A 21,508-nucleotide genomic window follows, 5' to 3' on the forward strand; every position below is an offset into this window, starting at 1 on the left:
CAGAGCAGACCTGGCCTCCAGTCCCGATTCTCTGCCCCTCACAGCTGTGTCGCTTCAGGCAGTGGCTCTGCCTGTCCAAGCCTCATTCTCCCCTCCTGCAACATGGAGATAATACCACTACTTCTGGGAGTTGGGAGTCCTGAATGAGAAAAGCACAAAAACCACTAAACCCCATGCCCGTCTCGAGGCCACGAGCTGGGTTATCACCTCCCAGTTCTCAGCCCTGCACTCAGCCTCCCCGGTGCATCTCAACACCTCCAAAAGGCTCCTCCCACACTTCTGAAACTTCTAAGAATCCCACTTCTACATTCTAATTCAGGCAGGTCTGGCCCGTGTTCGGTGTCTCCTCTAAGTAATTGCCACTTGGGGTGCATGAAGTTACTGCAGGACCCCCAAGGACATCCCCATCTCCTGTCTCATCCACAACTCCCTCCATCACGTGGCTTTGAGTCCCCAGCTCTATCTCCCAAGATTCCTTAATGCACACTCTCCAGTCCTGCACACCTGCAGGGAGGGTCTTACCTCCAGTCTACAGCAATGGGGAAACAAACGGAGCATCAGAGAAGTCCAGCACGATGCTCAAAGCTTCAGAGCCGGCGAGCGCGGCCATCTGTCTGGCTCCCCAGCTGGCCTCTTTGCTCTGCCTCTGTGGCCTCCCTTCCAGGTCCCAGCCCTTTCACCCAGCCTCCAGTCCCCCACAGCTCCTGCAGTTGTGGGGACACACTTCCCACTTCCAGGCCTGAGAGCTCAGAGCCAGGGTTCAAGATGAACAACGCAACCTTCCCTCCCAGCAAGAACAATCGCGCTCTCCAACTTCTCAACAGAGTTGGTAAGCAGGGCTAATTGGGGAAACAAAACACAGTATATTCGAGGGAACAGAAATAAATCCTCCTTTATTCAACGGGAACAGCATGTTCTCAAAAACCGTCCCACATTTAGGACCAGCTAGATAATTTGCAGGGCCCGGTGCAAAAGGAAAACGTGGAGGCCCCTTGTTCCCAAATTATTAAGAATTCCAAGCTGGTCACAGCAGAGCATTAAGCCAGGGGTGGGCTCCTCCTGAGGGGGTGGCACATGCATGAAGCTGGCCCTGCCTACTTTCCAAACTCATCTGTTTTAAAACCCAAAGTGCACATGAAGTACTGAGAAGCATCACACTTGCTCAGGACCTGATGGAGATGCTGCCTTAATCTGGCTGAGCCCAGGAGCCCACAGGCAGTCAGTCTATAGGAGCCGAGGAAACGTCCCATATGCTAGGGGGCAGACACCCCCCTCCTGTGACCTAAGATGCCTGGTACAGCTCACACTCCGTGAGGCAACCCGTGCGACTGCAGCAAGCCCCTCGTGCCAAAGGTTCCTCCTCTTTAAAATACGGAGGCTTAATCGGGTGGCTTCCAAGGTCCCTCTCGGCTCCACAGAGAAAGGGAAGAACTCACTTGTGATTTTTCACCTAATTTCTTCAACTTTAAACGCCAGCAAAGACAGTCATACTTTAAAGACTACTAATCGTAGCACAGCCCGATCCGGAAAGTCGACAAGATGCAGGGGAAAGGACAAAGTGGGAAGAAAGCAGCTCAGCCAAAATGATGGCTGGATTCATCCAGGGTCTACTTGCCAAAGGACCGTGGCAGGCTGGTCAGGGCAGCCTCCCTCCTGCTCGGCCCCAGTCCCCCTGACACTTCCGGTCCAGCCCTCTCTTCCTTCCGTGTGTGGACCTGGGCATAAGTGAGAAAAGAAATAACGTTCTTTTGAAGGCAAGGGCACATATGCATTGTACACAGGTTGGAAATGAAAGCCAATGGAAAACATATTCGCATTTTCATTTGAAGGACCAGAAGAAGTAATGACCCCTGAGATGCCAGCTTGGACCCACAACTGCTCTGAACTCAAAGTCCTACCCAAAAGCCTTGGGAAATTTCTCTTGGCCTCCAGCAGACACAGCCAGCCAGTCTCCCACAGGCTCAGAAACTGTAAATAAAGGAGCAAACACAGCAGGCTTCCAGTGGGGTGTCAGGAAAACTTAAAATAGCCTTTGGGAATGGCTCACTTGAGTAAGGGGTCTGGGACGCACTCCTCACCTGTCATCAGCCACCCTCCTACAGCCAAAGCACCCCGAGCAGGGGCTCCCCATATGAGGTCCAGTCTCTGGAACCCCATCCTCCAAGGACCAGCCTAGATTCAGGCCTAGAAACCAGTGATACCTCAGAATGCACTGCCATGGGGGTGTATGCTGGAGGCTGTCCTCTTCTTCACCTTTAGAGGGTCCCAGGGTCACACCTGAATATTTCTCTGTCCCTAGTATGGCGAGATTAAAAGTAACTACAAAGAGGCTACTTGCTTGGTAAATAAATCCAGGCCCAAATCCAGAGGGGACCCCCCCCCACCAGGAGGAAATGATTACACGTCCGGCACATCGTCCACGTGGGCCCAGGGGTCTGTTCTCACCGGGCCCATTCCACTCACTGTTCGGCACCTTTACCTAGAGGCCAAGTGGAGCCTGGTGAGGCTGGGGTGTGGGAGTAGGGGGATGGGAACGCTGGGCACCACACTGCCCTGAGCCAAAGGTCCCCCTCCTTCTGCTGGGGATAAAACAGCAGAGGGAATGAGAGGGCTGCAGGCCAAGGCCAGCGGATGGGGAGGCCAGCCGCGGGCACCATGGAAAGAGAGATGCTGGAAGCCTGAGCTTCACCCTGGACGGCGGGCCCTGCCACGACTTCTGATGGCAGGATTGGAAGGTGGCCTCCACAACTCTGGCCAAGCGCGGGCACCCGAGGCCCGAGTAAGACACCTGTGCCAGGTGTGTAGGCGCGTGGAGACAGGGCCAGGAAGCGGGCGCTTCAGTAACCCGACACCTCGCAGCTGGGAGGGGGGCTGGTCCACAGCAGGGAAGGCAGCGGGATGCCTTTTCACTAAGAAAGGCTCTCTTTGTGAGGTTGCATGATGAATTCGAGAATCACCTTGAGGGGCACAGGAGGAGAAGGCCAGACCAGCTGAGGGGGAGACAGAGATCAGGCGGGCTGCAGTTAAAGGAGCCGGGACAGCGGAGAAACCCAGAATGCTTCCTCTTCTGCCGAACTTTGACTGCTTTCTCCCTGAGGGTCAGGAGACAAATCAATTTAAACAGGTCCCTAATGGCTAAGGATGCATGAAGTGCAAAGGGGACGGGGCCTCCTTTTTGCAAGAGTGGTTGCCGGGGGGGGGGGTGGGGTGGGGGAGAAAAAAAAAAAAGCGTAACTCAGTGACCGCAGCAGAGATGCCCTGCAAGACTCATCTTCTCCATGCTTTCAGTTTGAGTGACTGAATTCTGTCTGTCCCACTCCATTAAATTCCAAGGAAAACCTGTCAGCCACGGCTCCAACCCAGAGTCTGGCCCAACGCTGGTCTGGAGCGTGGAGACAGCAGAAACAGAAGCGAGACCTTGCACATTCCAGGAAACCAGACCCCCATTCTAATCGGTGCTGCGGCTGCAGACTCCAGGGCAGAGGGGCCCGTGCAGCTGGGTTTCTCTGAACCCTGCAGGGAAAACGCTCAGGAGAGAGAGGCATCACTTGGCTGCGGCCAAGGCAGCCGGCTGACGGCTACAATCACCTTAAAGTCCTGTACCTCATCAGGGCCACCGTCCGCAAATCTAAGTGAAATAGATCGAAACAGAAAAGACACAGCTTTGGAATCAAGCTTCCCATGGCCAAGGGCCCTCAGCCCTATTTTTTTCAAAAGAAACTGAATTCGCAGGAAGCAACTGTTATTTTTTTTAAAGATACATAATTGGATGATGGACCACTACACTCTGTCTTTTGCAGACAAATGAAGAAGTAAAATTCAGGAGAGTTACGTGTGACCCATTTCTCTGCTCCTAATGGATAAAGGAGGCAGAGGGGGGAGGAGCCCGGGAGCCTGGCCTCAATTTCCAGCCCACACTGGCACTTCCAAGGCCTGGCAGCCCCTGGCTTTCCGGTGCAGTCTCTCAGACGGCTCAGAGTGGGAAAAGCTCGCCTGACGCCAGACCTCAGACTGCAAACCCGTCCCCCATATCCATGGGCCCTGAGCGAGTGACTGTTTGCAGGGGCTGGGACCAGGCCCCTGCTGGTGATGCTGGAAAAGACTCGGCAGGTGAAGTGAAGGGGGAGAAAGGCAACCCAAACAAGTCTAAGAAGCCTCTCTGGAGGAGGAACAGCTTTCAGGGGGCACCCGGCCAGCTGGCCGTCAGTCATATGCACGGCCCAGTTCTCTGCAGCTTCAGCTCTACTGGTAAAAGATGCCTTTTCCAGAACAATGCGTCTATGTCTAAAGGTGCCTGTCATTGATAACCGCTTTTCAGTCTCGCTGGCAAAAAAAAAAAAAGTCCTCGCTTGCATCCTCATGGTGAACGCTTGGGTTTGCTGGGTATTGTTGCCTTTAATCGTTTTTTTCTGACCTGTCGGATGTTAGAAAAATAGTCGGAAAAAGAAGTTTCCAACCACCTCCACCGCACGATTTCTTTTTTCAGAAGTCTCCTGAACACCCGAATGATGCGTCTATTATCATCTTTGGGGAAACAGCTGACTGCTCCGCTCACAAAAACACTATTAACTTTCCTCCTGATAAGCGCCTGGCTCCCGTCCTGACCTCCCCAGATTTCTCAGCTGGGTTCCCTTCCCGCTCCAGCTCCTTCCTCCTGGTTGTTGTGTCTGAAGTGGCCAAGCCAGCGCGGGCTCCCGAAGCCTCCAGCTGTGAGCAGCGGGCTGGGCGGTGACGGGTCCATTTATTAAGGGTCTGGGACACGCTCCTGAGCTGTCCGCAGCCACCCTCCTGTAGCCCCTGGTCCGGGAGGGTGGGCCTGGGGCTTGGGAAAGTAGAAGCGGGGATGTGACGGTGAAGCAAGACCCTCCGTCCAGGAAGGGCACAGTTCTTCCTGAGAGGCGCCCCCTGCCCATTTGCCGATGAGCGTTGTCTTCGAGGTGTGAGGAAGGTAACTTGTAAAACTGAGACAAAAGTCAGAAGGAATCTTTGGCTCAAGTGAGAAGTGAATAGTGGGTCTTAAGACCCAAGACAAGCCACTTCCCCTCTCTGGGTCTCAGTTACCTCATCGGTAAGACTAGGGGCAGACTAGACCATTTCCAACATCCTTTCCAGCTCCAAAAAAATATTATATGATCTAATAAATCTGAAAAGTGCATTTCCTGATCTTTCCCTTTCAGTATGTAATTCCCATCCTTACGGAATATTCTTATTTTCCAGGCTGGCTTCCTGCATCGTGTGCTCCAGTTTCTTCTGAGCCGTCTGAGCCGTCTAGTCACTTTCAAGGTGACTTCTGGGGCTGGGATTAGGATTTCCCCAACAGGAAGAGGAGATAAAATAAAAGTCTGGCCTTACTACATTCACACAACAGAATATTATTCGATCATAAAACGGAATGAAGCACGGACACACGCAACGTGGATGAACCTTGAAAACATTACGGTCAGTGAAAGAAGCCAGTTACAAAGGACCACAAATGTATGATTCCATTTATATGAAATGTCCAATGTCCAGAATAGGGAAATTCATAGAGACAGAAAGAGATTAGTGGTTGCCTAGGGCAGAAAGGAAGTATGCGGTGACTGCTAACCAGTACCGGGCTGCTTTCTGGAGTGAGGAAAGTATTCTAGAATTGCACAGTGATAATAGTTGCACTGCTCTGTAAGTATATAAAAACTCTGATCTATCCGCTTTAAAAGGGTGAATTTTATGGTATGTGAATAATATCTCAATAGAACGGCATTAAAAAAAAAAAGAAAAAAGTCACTGTTTCTTTTTACTTCTTTACTGTGGCTACTAGAGAATTGCATTTTATATATGACGCTCCAGTTGTATTTCGGTCTACGTGTAACCAAACAATCGAATAAACATATTGCTCACTTTTCCAAACAAGCACAAACAGTCTGGCCTCCTCCTGCACCCTGGACAGAGCTGGCATCCGGGAGGCTGAGCGCAGAGAGCCGTGGGCTGGGCGTCCAGAAACTCAGAGTCTCTGTCACAGACTGGCTTGTGACCTCCGGCTTTCACATCCCCTCAATGGTCCTGGCCCCTCAATGAAAACACAAGTGTTGGACCAGATGACCTGACGACCACACAATCCCCCTTCCAGTCTGTAATCACTACTCCATCCGCAGGTAAAATCAAACTTTAAAAGTTCTCATTCTACCCCAAACATTGCATATCTCCTAAAAGCAGTCAATCTGGGAATAAAAATCACTTCAAGAAAGACCAGGTCATTTACTGACTGAGCAGAGTGACCGTTTTGGTACCATCCTATTCCATTTATCCTGAAGGATTTCTTTCAGGAGAATTTCTTCTTGGCTTCTTCTGCCCCAGCTGTCAGTGACTTAGGAGGTGGGTTATTCTATAGCTGACGGCAACGGATATGGGTACAACCCCCTGGAAAATAATTTGGCAACCCTCTGGAAAAAACTTTATGGCCCTTGGCATAAACCAAGGGCCATAAAAGAAACTTAACCTTCCATCCAGTCATTGCACTTCTTAGTATCTATCCCAAAAGAATAACCCTAGATTCAGAAATAACCATGAACACAAAAATGTTTGTTTTGGGGCAAACGTGGCCCAAATGGACACAAAGAAGGACTAGTTAACCAAATGGTGGTAATACTGGGGACAGAAATGATGAAGCTGCTGGAATAACGGTGGAATCCTGAATCTTTTTTCTTCTTTTATTTTCGATGTGATTAAAGTATATTTATAACTTTCAAAAACTGGTATAGTGCAGTATGCCATCAAATGTATAAATGCATTTCCCATGATGTCTAAACAGTACAGTGAAAAGAGATTCAAAAGAGTCTTTATGCTGAGAGAGGAAAATCTTGGTATATTCATCCCAAAGAAAATCAGACCACAGCTTAAAAGACATTGAAGCATCTCAGCCCTGATTTATCTGGTGTGTCCACCACTTTATTTATACTAATTTTTTTCTTTTTAGCAAGAACACTGTAATTATGGTTCAAGGGCATTAATAGGTGCTTAGAAGCCTTGAGAGGAGAAGTCAGTCATTATATGGATAGCTTTTTGGTCATCTTCCAACCCAAGGAGCTTATTTTTGGCGGGGGTGGGGGAGGAGTTTTCTTTAGCATCATTTTGTAATGGGAGACTAAGTGAAAGCACCCACTGTTTCTGCCTCATGGGAATCGTGTGCATGGACCCCAGCCTCTCCCAAATAACCCCCTCCTTTAGCAGGAAAGTACAGCTGAGGAGGGAAGGGCTCAAGGGCTCTGCCTTGGGCCTCAGGATGGAGCCCACACTGACCCACCATCCTCCTGCCCCTAAGCAGCTTGTGAGAGTCGTGCTCCCTTTGGGTGCCTCTCTCTGAAGTGAAGGGTTGGGTTATGGGACCTGCGAGAACCTTCCACACTCAGATTTTGTGCGCTGGGATTTGGGTGCCTCTCTCTGAAGTGAAGGGTTGGGTTATGGGACCTGCGAGAACCTTCCACACTCAGATTTTGTGCGCTGGGATTTGGGTGCCTCTCTCTGAAGTGAAGGGTTGGGTTATGGGACCTGCGAGAACCTTCCACACTCAGATTTTGTGCGCTGGGATTTGGGTGCCTCTCTCTGAAGTGAAGGGTTGGGTTATGGGACCTGCGAGAACCTTCCACACTCAGATTTTGTGCGCTGGGATTCTGTCCACAGCCAGCTGGTGTCTTTGGCCAGTCAACAGCGTCTCTGCGAGGGCAGAGGTGTCCTTGTCCACAAAATCCCAGAAAACATGAAAATGGAGAGTTGATGTGGTTAGAGGTGGGTTGTGGAAGGTGAGGGCACAGCTGTATTTTTCAGAGGATGAAGAACTAGTATAGGTCTGACCAAAGGTGAGCATTCCAAGCGAAGTGCCTTGGATGAGAGGACCCCACAGACAGAAAGGGATCAGTGCGCATGGGGCCTTTCTAGATGGTCTCAAACTCTTGCCCTTCCTCCTATACCTTCTGTGCTATTATCAGACTTCTCCTCCTGGGTTTTTTCCAACGAGGGCTGAACCACATTGGGCTACATTTTCCAGAGCCAGAAAGGTCAAATTGGTGGAGAAACGTCAAACTAGGACCTAAGAAACCCCAACTCAGGCCATTTCTTGACCAGTAAATGTTCAATAGAAACTTAGCCTGAAAACTCAGCGTGAAGACCACAGGCTCCCTGGTAAAGAGCACACGCTCTCTGTGGTGGAGACACAGAGATGGTTGTGTGGTCAGAACCCAGGTTTCCACAAACCGGGAGGCCGTAAAGGAGACAGCAGCTCAGGGCTCCAGAGTAGACTCCAGAGACATCAACATCCATCTTCCGGGAACTGATAGACCAAGCAGGCAGAAAATCAGCAGGATATAGTTGACCTTATCGATCCACTAGACCTAATTGATGTTTACGAAACACTCCACCCAACAACCGCAGAAGATTCTGCTGTTCACATGGAACATTCACCAAGAGAGACCGCATCCTTGACCAGAAAACACATCCTAACAAATTTAAAAGACAAAAAAAAAAAAAAAGAAACAAGAAGAGAAATCATACAAAGCATGTTCCTAGACCACAGTGAAACTGAACTAGAACCAATAACAGAAGGCGAGCTGGCAAACCCTCAAGTATTTGGAGATTAAGTAACACGCCTCTAAGTAACACCTGAGTCAAAGACATCTCAAGAATAATCTGGGAGAGAGGCAGACTTGGGTTCAAATCCTGGCTCTACCTCCCTCTACTGGGTAGCCCTGGACAATTATCAGTCACCTCTTGGAGCCTCATCTCTTCCCAGCTGGAGAACGGAACGATGCCCCTCCCTCCCTGGGTGACGGTGAGGGAAGCACGAGTTTGGCCCATAACACAAACAGCACAGTGCCCAGCTCCCAGAAAGCGCCCAGTGGTGGTAGCTCTTCTGGTCACTGTTCTGCCCACTGATGTTTCCTACCACCTGGCTGTCCTGGAGAACACTGTCCCTGTCCCCCCGTCCCCCAGGCTAGCTCACCCTCTGCCAGAGAAAAGCAGACGTGACTGCTGAACATTGAGCCTTCCCTCCTCTGTATCCAGTTGGCAGCCATCGGCCGGGACAACCCCAACTGGCAGAACCCTCTGTGTCCATCCATCCCCACCGAGCAGGGATGCCGCTTGGAATACTGGCACCAAAGAGACAGCGCTCCTAGTCCCGGGGTGTGAGATGACTCAACTGTTGGATGATCTAGTAAAATCTCGCCCGCGACTATGTGAAAGGGAAGTCTACCACAAATCTCACCAAACGCTCAGAAAAAAATTAAAAAATAAAATAAAATAAAACAGTTTATCAGGCAGACAGCCCTACCGTCTTCTTGAGATCTGATTGCACAACTAATGAAAAAGATGTTTCCTGAGGTTTGAAAATATTGCACAAGGCTCTGATTCATTAAGACAGGGCTTATTCAAATTTGAAAATTATTGAAAATTCCAGCCACAACAATACGCCCTCTGAAACCACCATGTGCCCGAGGAAGCATGGTTATCTCCTGGTGAGGGACCAGCTGCTGTCACATGACGCTGTGGAGGACTGCTTTTACAGAACACACTGGCTTGACAATTTGTCCTAGGAATCGAAAATAATAGGGTTATCTGTGGGCTCCCAAACTTTTCTTTTTTCCTTAAGATGTGACAAATCTTTCCTTGTGAGGAATTCCCGAAACATGGAAAACAAACTAAGCGTCATTCAGGAAGGTCTTGGGGCTGCTGTACACTGCTCCCTCCTGCACGTCACATACTCTAAGGAGGGTTAATGAGATGACATTTGTAAAATCCCAGGCATTCCAGGCATGCAGCTCTTCATTCAAGAGAAGTCACACACTTCTCAGATGGTACGGACAACGCCTGGGGGTTTCAGAGGGTGACGACAGGCAACGTGGTGTCTGAGTCTCTCTGCCCAGAGAAGCTTTCCTAACATATTTGCTGGCAAACCCCAAGTCAGCCTCCAGGACACAGGTCCCGCATCACCCTCCTCCTCTGTGACGCCTTCTTTAAGCCACTCACGCACCTTATCCCCAGGGAGACGTCGTTATAGCGCTTCCTCTACCGGACTCCCTGACGATGATGGTGATGGTGATGTTAATTATTATTACAGCTAACACTGATCCAGTTCTAGTAGAGCACTGGGCACAGTTCTAAGCACTAAGTTCATATAATGAGGCGTTTCCGTCTTTCAGCAATCCTACGACATAGGTATGTGCGCACCATTATTTTTATAATGATTTTACTGACGAGGAAACTGAAACTTAGAGAGTTTAAGTCACATACGAGAAGTCATCCCTTTACAAAGTGGTGATCTGACTCCTTAAGCCGGGTGTGATATGACCTACTACGAACTTCTTGAGATCACGGGCTACCCAGCCTTTCTCACTCTGATGCCTTCTATCTGGACCTTCTAAGTACACAGAAGGTGTTCAATAAATGCTCTGAGTGAACTTAGAAATAGAACTCATGTCACTAATTCCAAAAGCCGAACTCTGCCCTTCCAGCGGCAACAGACATGCCTTTTCAATGGGAGCCATTTGGGATGGCTACACTTCTCATTTTCTCTGCTGACATTAATTTTCTCTTTTTGTTACCGGCAGAGAAGATGGGGAAGGAAGGAGAAAGGGCTCAGGAGGGATCTCACTCCAGAGGACACATGCAGCCCAGCCTCAGAGCCCCTGGGAAACAGCAAGGGCCACCAGGTTCAATGGAGCTCACCTCCTGGGGCTGGGCATGTCACCACAGTGGTCATCTGGGGACTTGCAGCAGAGAGCACAAAGCTACAGTACGAGGCAACCAGACCCGAGTGGGCCACAGGCATTCAACTCGAACCCTGGCTTTAACCATCAATAACTTAAGAAAAAGAAATAACTCTTAAAGAAGCCAGCCCAGGCTTTAAAACAAGGATGAGGTTACCACAATTCTTCAGAGACTAGTTCTCTTACAAGAATCACACACCATTCCAGCTGGAAGAGCCCTCAGAGATCACCTGGTCCAATCCCCTCACTGTTGAGGCTCTGAAGGTTCGGGGGCCGGTCACCTGGTCAGGTAACAGCCTAGGCAGGGTCAGAGGCAGTCTCAGCCTGTCAGTCCCTCCACCCCAGCTGGCCTTCCAAGGAACCCTCACCCACTGCCAAGCTTGATTTCTTCTTCAAATTAAGCCTTACCATCACTATTTATTCACTTGAAATATAAGCTCATGGAAAGTCTGATTTCTCAATCCAAGGCACGGAATGGCGTCCAGGATCACACAACTCCAAACGGACTCAGGATCCAGCCCTGCAGTCCCGAGGCCGTCGGACGTCTGACCACAGTTAGCTCATGGTCCCCGCCATAATCACTTACTGAATGCAGTTATTTTAAGTGCTAATGCAATCTATTTACAGCTCCTCCGGATGGAACGAACTTACTCAGACGCTTGGCTTCTATACACTTGGCTTACTAATTTTATGAAACCCTAATATTTTAACTCTTTAGCAAAACCAACTGAGAACAAAAGAAGATAACCAACCAGAGTGAGCAAAGCCTTATAAACTATTCAAATGACATCTAAGCCAGTGGTGGTTCTTTGCCAGGAATGCGTGGCCGGCCTGCACCTTCAGAAGCCCTCCCTTGTCAGGCCTGGGGTGAAACCAGGACGAGGAGTTCCTGGGCTTGGAGACTTCTGGGCTCGGGGCTGCGGGGGTTGTTTTGGGTGGGGCGGGTCGCTTTCCTGGAGAGTGTACTAGGAGGAGAAAAGGACTAGGCTTCTGATGCTTGAGGAGTCTTTTTCAGGCCTCTTTTCTGGCTTCCTGTCCTTTTTTTGGCAGAAATCTGCTACACATCCTGGCTAGTTTTTTGCAGTGTCTGGGAATCCGGAGGAGCCTTTCTCTGCCTAAGAGCAGTTTGGGGCCTGGGGCTCTGGTTTGGATGCATCTCTGCTACAGCTGCTTCTGCTTTTTGGCTTTTCTTTCAGCAAGGGCTGCCTTGATGGCAACTGGGGGCAACCATGTCCTCAGACCCCGTGCCTGCGGAGCGAGAACTGTGACGTGTCCTTTGTTTCTGTTTCACCTCAAGGCCATGGCCATCTGGAGCTCTGTTTATTCCAGCTATTAGCTTCGGCTTAGCTGGGGTTGGCTTATAATCTCGGTTTCTCTGTCAACAGCACGGAGTGCTTATGAATGGGCTGTGGACCAGATGCACGGGTTCAAGTCCTGGGCAAGGTACTGTTCTATGACTCTGTCTCCCAGCTGTAACCTGGGGAGGATTAGAGCACGCCCCTTATAGGGTTGCTAGGAGGATCAAATGGGTTAACGCAGGCCTGGCACAGAATAAGCACGTAGTATACGTTAGCCCTTATTATCAGACTATTAGTAATTGCAATTCCTTTCTTTTTTCGTAATCCCCTGACCAGTATAGAGTTTTTGCTTGAAGCCAATCCAAACTGCCCCTGGTGGAAGACGACAGCTCTTTTGATCTCTGGTATAACTGGACACTTTCCCATCCAAACCCTGACAGCAGCATTGATTTCTGAAATAGATGGTTTGCCTTTGTTTCCAGAACCATGATTAGAGACCCCCTCTGAAGTCTTTGTGAAACAGCTTACAAATAAAAGTGCTTTCTTTCGAATGGTGGCACATTCCGCCATCCAAAGATTCACTGTGGCTCCCAAATGCTGCTCGCCAGCCTGTCCTACCTCCCTTGCCCTCGCTCTCCGCTCCAGACAAACCCTCTTCGCGATCTCGTGAATCGGGGAGCCGATCCTTCCCCTCGTCCTCGCACGCTCGCTCCAACTCCTGGCCTCCCGTACGACAGCGCCTCCTCCAAAAGGCCTCGCAGGGGCACTCCAGCTAAAAGTGCTCCTGCCAAGGCTCACAGCTGGAGCGGGCGGCCAATGCACAGCAGTTAACAATGACGTCAGGTGACCTGCTTGTGGGCAGGGCTTCGACTGAATGAAGTCTTGGCTCCCAGGCTCCTGTCCTCAGAGGTACCTCCAGGAAGTCAAGGGCGGAATGCTAGATGGGGGGAGAAGGGCGGCAAAAGTGAAACCTTCCGTTGAGGAAAGACTGGGTGGCTGTGTATCTCCAGCATCTCTGGTTTCTTCCTTCCTTCATTTATTCATTCAACATCCCCCCATGCATCTGCCAGGTGCCTCCTATGTGCCAGGCAGACACACACACACACACACACACACACACACACACACACACACACAAACAGTGCCAGATGCACCGGGGAGCTCAGTAAATATTTGCAGAAAGAAAGAAGGACAGAGGAGAACAGCTCTGCACCCTCTGTCTCTCCCTCCTTTCTGGGCCACCACGCTCATCCTTCCGTGGCTGTCCCCTCGCTGGCTTCTCCTGGGAGCCCGCTGTGGGCCTGACAGCCAGTGGAAGAGGACCTGTTTCCCTCCACACACACACGGTGACTATTAGTGACCTGAAACTTACTCAGTGACTCCACCTCACTGGCAATAAATTCGGTGCTTGAATGCTGCCAGTTACTCAGGACCCCATGCAGCTCGACTACAAACAGTAACAGCTAGCTTGTTTTTGACAAAAACACACAACGTGCTTTTTTTATAGTCATCACCTCACACCCAAACTACTGATTGCACTAGCCCGAACTCCGTGCCCTGGCGTGTTTGGCATTCTACTGCTAGCTTTGTCCTACCCAGGTTTTTTTGGTTATTGTTTGGTTTTTTTGTTTTGAGCTGCCCTGGCTCAAGAACATCTGAGAACACTTTGGCCCTGGGGCTCTGCACCACCAGCCTGGGTCACCCCTGATGCCCCCCACCCCAAGCATCCCCAGCCACACCAATCTATTCACCAAGCAACACCTGGCTCAGCCTGACCCCCGCACTCCACGTGGGATGCACTTCGGGCCCTCCCCAAACTTCCTTTACCCAGCCTGACCTCCCTTCCCCAGGCTTGGGGTTAAACACTGGGTTGCTTCTGAGTAAGGCAGGTTCAAATTCCAGCTGAGTGACCTTGGGCAAGCAGTTCAACCTCAGTTCCCCCACCTGTAAAATGGGAATGACAGCAAAGGCTCCCTCCTCTCGAGGCTGTGAAGGCCGAGTGCAGTCACACGTGTAACACACCAGGCACACGGACTGGGGCACAGAGTGGGCACTCAATACGCACGCGTTGTCATGCCCATACCTCAGACTCTGCAGGTTCACTTCTCTCGGGAATATCGCTCCTCCACCCTCTAATTAGGCTGTTTCCTGAGCGCGGAGGCTGGCTCCCAGCTCCCATGCTGGCAGAACACACAATCTCCGTTTCACCTACACTGCTCTGGCACCTTCCTCTCTGTGTCGGCCAACCTGTGGAGGCCCTAGTGCTGGACGGTTTTCCTACAAAGAAAACCTAGAGCAGCCCCTTGCGCTGGGCTCCCCTCTTTCCCTTTCCACGCACTGCCCGCGGTGAAGAGGCACCGTGTGGCTGCAACCAGTGCACTGCCGAGCAGGGCTGGCCCGTCCCCACACCGCTGGATTGGCCGCAGCTGAACTCCGTATTGTTTTTCCACATGGTCTCTCTGACTGGCGACGAGAAGCATCCCTCTGGAAGGTCCCGCGAGAGAGTTAGACGATTGCTCCACCCTTTGCCCCATCACCATCACTTCCCCTGCCAGGATTGGGTCTTGCTGATAGAGAAAAGATGCTTAAGGAGGGAGAGGGTACCCTTCTCCCTCATCCCTAACCCTCTCCCCTCACCCCTGCGTCTGCATATTTTGTGATCCAAAACTACATTCAGCTTGTTCAAAAAGAACCACTTTCATTTTTGTAGGGTTGGCTCAAAACACGGGAAGCAAGGCGGCAGCAACGCCGCTGCACCGCCTAAACTGGTGCCTGGCCAGGGCGGCGAGTGGAGGGGGGGAGCGGGGAGGTCACCCGGGGAAACTGGGGAGCCTGACGGGCAACACCGTCCCTTTCAAATAAAAAGGCAATGTTTTCAACGACAGTATCCGAAATAAAAATGAATGCATGGTTAATTTTAAAGGGCGGGGGGGGGGGGGCAGATGCAGAGAAAGAAGGGAAAGCTACGGAAATTAGACCCGGTCCCAAAGCCTCAGGCTCACGCAGCACACGGCACTTTTTTCAGCTCCGAACTTCTCAACTCTCTTTATGCCCACATTCCTGTCTTGTTTGTCCCCCAGGCCCTGGCGCGGTGTGGCTCCCCGCGGGGCACCCAGCAGCCGGCCAGCGGGCGGGATGCCCCGTCACCCTGGCTCCGGGCTTCTGGACAGAGCACGTCCAGGACCCGCCGCGCGCGGAACAGACCCTGGGCTAGGCGCAAAGCTCGGTTCCGACAGAGCCCGCGCAACGCTGCCCCCGCCGGGGCGGGTGCCCGCCTCTCCCGGCCAGTGGGCGCCCGGAATACCCCGCCAAGCTTCGCTGCCCCTCTGCCGGCCCGTCCGTCCCGCGGGGGCAGGTCGGGGCCGGGAGGCGGAGAGCGGGGAGCTCCCCGGAGCGCAGGTACCTTGGCCGCAGGCGCCGCGCTGCAGGACGATGACCGGCGGCCGGTGCAGCCTCTCAGAGCGGCGGCTGGCGGCGCGCAGCCGGCACAGGTTGGCGTAGGTAGTGGCGTCGCTGCCGCACACCGGCTCGCTGCTGGTGCACACGCAGAGGCCGGCCTGCGCGCGCCGCCGCACCGTGGCCGAGGCGGGCACGCCGAAGGGCACCACGCACTGCAGCCCTTCGCCGCACGGGCCCTCCTGCAGGCCGCACTCGGCCCCCTCGGGCGCGCCGCACACCTCGCAGCAGCCGCACGCGTCGCGGACGCGGCCGCCCTCGCAGTGTGCCGGCAGCGGAGCGCAGCGCGCGGGGTCGCAGCGCTCGGGACACCCGGCAGCGCCTGGCGCCGCGAGCAGCAGCAGCAGCAGAAGCAGCGGCGGCGGGAGGAACGGGGCGCGCGGGGGCTGCATGGCGGCTCCGACGGCGGCGGCCGGTTGAGCGAGGGCAGGAGTGCGGCGCCGGGGAGAGAGCGGGAGGGACTCAGGGCCAGCGGGCGCGAGCGCGCGCGGCCGCGCGGCCCAGCCCATTGGCCTCGCGGCGGTGACGAGCTGCCTTGGGGACGGGCACTGCGCCCGGGAGGGGGGCCGGCCGGATGGCGGGAGGGCGGGCGGGCTGCTGGACCGGGGACCGCCCGCGGCGGGGGCAGGGCGGGCGCGCCGGGGCACGGCGGAGCTCGTGGGCGCGGGCGGGGCGGCTCGCGGGTGGGCTCGCCGGCTCGCGGGGCCCCGTTTCCCGGTCTCCGCTTCCCATGTATCCGCCTCTTGCGGCTTCCCTCGCCGCGATTCGCGACCTTAAAACTAAAAAGAGGCTCTGCACGGGGGAACCTGCGGTTGGCCGGCGCGTGAGCGCCCGGGAAAGTTCCCGCAAATTGCAGAGTTGGGGACCCGCCCCGGCCGCGGGAGGGGCCGTTGCCCAGACCCCGGGCGGTGGCACCGCCTGCCCCGGTCACGCGCTCTAGAGGAGGAGGACGAGCACCACTCTGGAACTGACCCCTGTGCTCGGCACGCGCGACCGGGACCGTGGACCCTGTGCAGCCCTACGAAGAAGGCGGGGCCCGCGGCGCTGGCAGGAAGCCAGCGCCCAGATCCACGGTTAAGTGAAAAAAGCAAAGAGCATAAGTAATTAGAATATAATCGTTCGAGTCAGATTCTTTTCAAAAGTTGTTATGGGCAGGATGCGTGCTTGTACATGCACAGAACAGCTCCTGAAGGAGAAGCGAGAAGCTGCTAACGCGCGGGGTGGGGGGAGTCTTGGGTGGGAGAGAGGCTTTGTACTGTTTGAATTTTTCACCACATGCGTGATTCTCTCAAAACGTTGTTATTAAATAAAAGAGCTCGCCTTTGATCTTCCACTTGAGAGTCTAAGGTGAGCCATTTGGGACAGACGCCAGTCTAGGCGTCGTCAGGAGGAGCAGGGACGACCCTGAGGTGGGTCCCCGTGCCCTGGCGGTGCCAGGCCAGCAGGTGGGCAGAGCTTGAGCCGGAGGACCCTGTAAGAGGCGGGCTCACGCAGCCCTGGGCCCGGCCAGCCGGGCAGAGGCTCCCAAGGGCGGGTGGGTACGGGCCTGAGATGACCGGCCTTAGGGGGGCTTAGCGACTTTTCACTATTCTTCTGTGTTTGGGTTGTTCCCTTGGGCACGCGGTACTTTTCCAACAAAAATAGTTTAAACGTAAAATCCAAATATGTGTAACCTCCGCTCCAAGCACCTCCCAAAGGTGAGGCATGTTAGCGTCCAGGGTCCAGAGGGGTCCCTGGGACCAAGAGCCCGGAAGCAGGAGGTCCAGGAACCCGGGGCATGACAAAGATGTCTTGGTCTCCAGCCTGTGTCCCTAGACCCCATGGCAGTATTTCCTAAAACCAGAACCTCCTTCTTGTGGGAACGGAGGCCTTCACTCAGAATTCACTCAGCCCTGGATACCAAAGGAACGTGATACCTCTGCTGATTAGAGGCCCTGAGTGCCTGGCTGGCTGTGATTACCCAAAAAGGGGTTGGGCGGGGTGCAGGAGAGGAATAATTAGCAAAGTCCATCAGGAAATGAAAAGACTCTCCCCACTGCAGGCCAGTGAGCACATGAGATAAACAGGGCCTGCGGTAGTGGATAAATTGGTGAAAACTCCTTTTCATCCAATACTTGTATTTTACAGATGAGAAAACTGAAGGCCAGAAAGGGTAAGTGACTCCCCAGGTCACACCACAAGTTAAGAGTGATGGAGCCAGAGCACCTTCTAAACGGTCTGTGCCTGCAAGTTCCCATCCTCCACCCTCCAGCCAAGTGACCAGACTGCAGAGTGAACTAGATGATTCAAAACAAAACATGACCACAACTTATCCGAGCTCCCTTCTTGTCAGAGAATAAGTCCCTGAGGGTCCCACTGGGTCCCCATCACGCTCGCACCCCGTTCTCCACTCCGTCCCCCTACCACACACACTTTGCTCCCCCAGAGTTGAATAACTTGCATTTTCTGGAACATACCTTCCTGTTGAAGGTTTCTCTGCCTTTGCTCGTGCCCTCCTCTCTACCTGAAGTGCCTCCCCTCCAGTGTGAGTTAGTGTGACCTAGTGAAGCAGGCAGGAGCCATGTCATCTGATGGGCTTGGATTCAAAATCCCACTTCCAGCCCTTAATTCTGTGCTTTCTGTAAATCGCTTAAAGACCTCAGGGACCTTCACCAGGAAAATGGCCGTGACAACGGGTCTCCCTGGGGTAACTAACCTAAGAGCGTTTTTGGCAATGGAACCACTCCTGTGATGGTTCACAACCTAGAAGAGTTGTTTGTGACTGTGATGATCAGCAATGCAAGCCACATAGGCCACAGGGCTGTACTACTAGGGAAGGAAGAAAGCACCTCCCTGCTGTTGGAAGCCATGCTGGTGGTTTCCTCAGGAGGAGTCAACTGAGGGAGGAATGGAAGACGAAGCAGAATTGGAAATGCCCAAGGTTTCAGAAAGACCATGATCGCATCACGATCACCCCCCTGCTCTGAGGATAACGCGGATCGCCAAGGGGACAGCTTGATCCAGGGGCCCCAACAAGTCCACAGACTCTGAGTTAGAAAATTAAAGTCCCACTGAAAGGATTATGGGGGCCCTGAACCGTCCACTTGGGAGGGTGTTGTGTGTGTGCCATGTGTGTCCACGAGAGGGCACGTGTGGAAGAACACAGAATAAATCAGGTGAAACCTGGCCTCAGGGGCCCAGCATTGACCTTCCCTTTGTCCCGGCATCTCCATATCTAGAAATAATGCTTTTGAACTGAAAGGGTTACTCTTTCTCTCTTTTATTTCTTCCTCCTCTGCTGTCACTTATAAAGACAGTTTCTTAAAAGATGCATTTTTTGAATACATCATGAAAAGTCATTTCTCACTCACCAGGTCTTGGCATAGATTCCTAGAGAGGATTTTTCCAGAGAAAAGGGGGCAGTTCTGAAGCCACACAGGCGAGTTCCCTGCCATCCCCTCTGCAGGCCAGATCTGCAGCATGTAAGCTTTCATTTTGAACAAAGTCAAGCCTATTCATGAAGAATGAACAATGAAACACCATGGCTGCCAAAGCCTGGGTTTGGAAATGGGGCTTCTGAAGTGGAACCATGGCTGTGCTTCTCCGAAGGAGAAAGATCTCCCACGGGGTCTCCCAAGTGCATGAAGGACCCAGAGTGGTGAGAGCCCTATTGCCTTTCCTCATCCGCAGGACCAGAAGCTAGGGAGCAGTGGTAGTACTTTTGACTCTTCCTAAAGTCTTGTCAGTCCCCTACCCCCTAACTTCCCGGTCTCTCCGCACTTCACGCCCCATGCTCTCCCCCAAAATGCCCTCAAACCAGGCTGCCCTGTGGCCCCAGGGCGGCAGGTATCCTGAGTTATTCCCCCATAGCGCCCACTCTCACTCTCTCCGTAGTAACAGAACCCTGGCTGGCACAAGCCACCTCTGAGCTGGTTTGCGCTCCCTTCCTTCTGAGTACCAGGCACGCTCCCATCACCTCCCGCCACCCCACCGTCAGAAGGTGGTGACCTCCTGTGACAACAGGCACACCCTGGTCCTGCTTCTCTGAAGACAGTCTCACGTCCGATCGGTTTGGTTTGGTTCAGGAGAAACTTCCTGAGCATCTGCCATGGGGTGGCCATTCTACTGCCCACCGGAGATGTGGTGTTGAATGACGCAGCCCCTGCCCCGCAGGAGCTCAAAGTCTAGAATTTCCTGCCGTGATGGAGAGGCTCTCTCTACTTGTGCTGCCCCAGAAGGTCGCCACCAACTAAACGTGGCTGCTGAGCTTTTGAAATGCGGCAAGTGAGGAACTGAACTTTACTCGTCTTTCATTTTAATTCATCTAAGTGTAAACAGCCACGTGAACGCACTCTGTGAGGCGCAGGAAACTAGTGCCTGTTACTCCGGAGAGAGAGGGACAAGGAAACAAATGCAGGGGGGTTGAAGGACTTCCGTGAGGGGAAAATTGGGGCGTTAGAAAGGTGCTAACAGAGCTGCATCTTGAGGGACGGGGCACAGCAGGAAGCACATCATCCACGGGGGTGGGAGGGGGCGTGATATTACGAGTGCGCCTAGTTGGGAAAATTCTAGTGTGGCTACAGGCAGGAAAGGGGTCCCCGTGGGCAGGAGAGGCAGCAGGAGTAGGGGGCCAGGTTGAGAAGGGCTCCAGCTGTCCGTCTAAGGAAGTTGGGCTTACACTGATGCTGATAAGTTCCACTAGGCTTTTAAGGAGCTGTGTTTTGGCAAAATCACCCTGCTGCAGTATGGATGCTAGACTGAAAAAAAAAAAGTGGATTCGGTAACAGACATTTAAAACTATAGATACATTATTCGATTTTAGGTGAAGGAGAACTTTGAATCACATTGAAGATGCAGTTAGCATAACCCAATAGGATAAGAAGCCAAGAGATTCCATTAGCTTTGTAACAGTTAATTCATTTCAGCAACGACTTCTTCAGTGCAAACCCCTCCTTCAGAAATAGTGCAAACGGTATGGATGTCTAAAATATTTTGGAGAACTTCTGAAGCGCTTTAGGAATATTAGGATTTCTGATATCAAGTCACAAAACATTCACGGCTGTTAATTAAAGAAGGACCCCCTGGAGAAAACAATCCCAGACCTGGCTATTGCTCTGTTTCCTTTCAAGCCCTCAAGATCTCTAATTCAGACCTTTCATTAATTTAGACTAACCTGTCGCCTAAATCAACTGCAGAAGACCAACGGTCCACGTTTGCACTAATTAGCTCGTTCCAGTATATTTGCTTTAGAAAACTAAAAGGTGTGTGACCAGTTTTTCCCACTCTCAATGACCAAATAGCAGACAGACACAATTTCAAATAGACCCACAGGCAGGCACCAGATTGTAATGAATGACAGCTTGTCGGTTTTCTGTTATTCGGGAGCTGCATGAAAAGCTGGACAAGGTCACATGTAGAGCATGCCGCCTTTTAGGCAAGACTGTTCGCGTTTTTTCTTTTTTTTCTTTTTGAGGAGAGGAAGGGAACAAGCATTTATTGAGCATCGGCAGATTCCCAGCAGTTTGAATATACAAGCTTGACAACAACCCTGTAACGTAGGTATTATTATCACAACCTTGCTTTTGAAATAAGGAAACTGAGACTTGGAAAAATCCAGTAACTTATCGAGGTCGTGAGTGTTAGAGGTGAGATTTGGTACCCAGGTCACTCTGTCTCCTCCCAGTTGTGTGTGATTAACTCTCCTGGCCACATTGGAAAATGCTTCATGGAGGAAGTGACATTTGAAAGTAGGCACAAGAAGTATGTCTAAAGACACAGAACCAAGACAAGGCTGTTTAAAGAGCAATGAGGGGCTTCCCTGGTGGTGCAGTGGTTGAGAGTCCGCCTGCCGATGCAGGGGACACGGGTTCGTGCTCCGGTCGGGGAAGATCCCACGTGCCGCGGAGTGGCTGGGCCCATGAGCCGTGGCCGCTGAGCCTGCATGTCCGGAGCCTGTGCTCCGCAACGGGAGAGGCCACAACAGTGAGAGGCCCGCGTACCGCAAAAAAAAAAAAAAAAAAAAAAAAAAAAAGAGGAGCA

The 21,508-nt window shown here is 52.3% G+C and overlaps 1 protein-coding gene across 1 annotated transcript in view; it reads right to left on the reverse strand.

Annotated features, from left to right (window-relative positions):
- HTRA1 (HtrA serine peptidase 1) overlaps window positions 1–15,960 on the reverse strand; it is a 56,563-nt gene extending 40,603 nt beyond the window's left edge. Inside the window, exon 1 of the mRNA XM_065894093.1 lies at window positions 15,438–15,960. Coding sequence (XP_065750165.1) covers window positions 15,438–15,882 — 445 coding nt within the window. The 5' untranslated portion in view covers window positions 15,883–15,960. The remainder of the gene's footprint in view (window positions 1–15,437) is intronic.
- Window positions 15,961–21,508: the final 5,548 nt, after the last annotated feature.

The sequence above is a fragment of the Phocoena phocoena genome, chromosome 16 (assembly GCF_963924675.1).
Source record: "Phocoena phocoena chromosome 16, mPhoPho1.1, whole genome shotgun sequence".
NCBI lineage: Eukaryota > Metazoa > Chordata > Mammalia > Artiodactyla > Phocoenidae > Phocoena > Phocoena phocoena.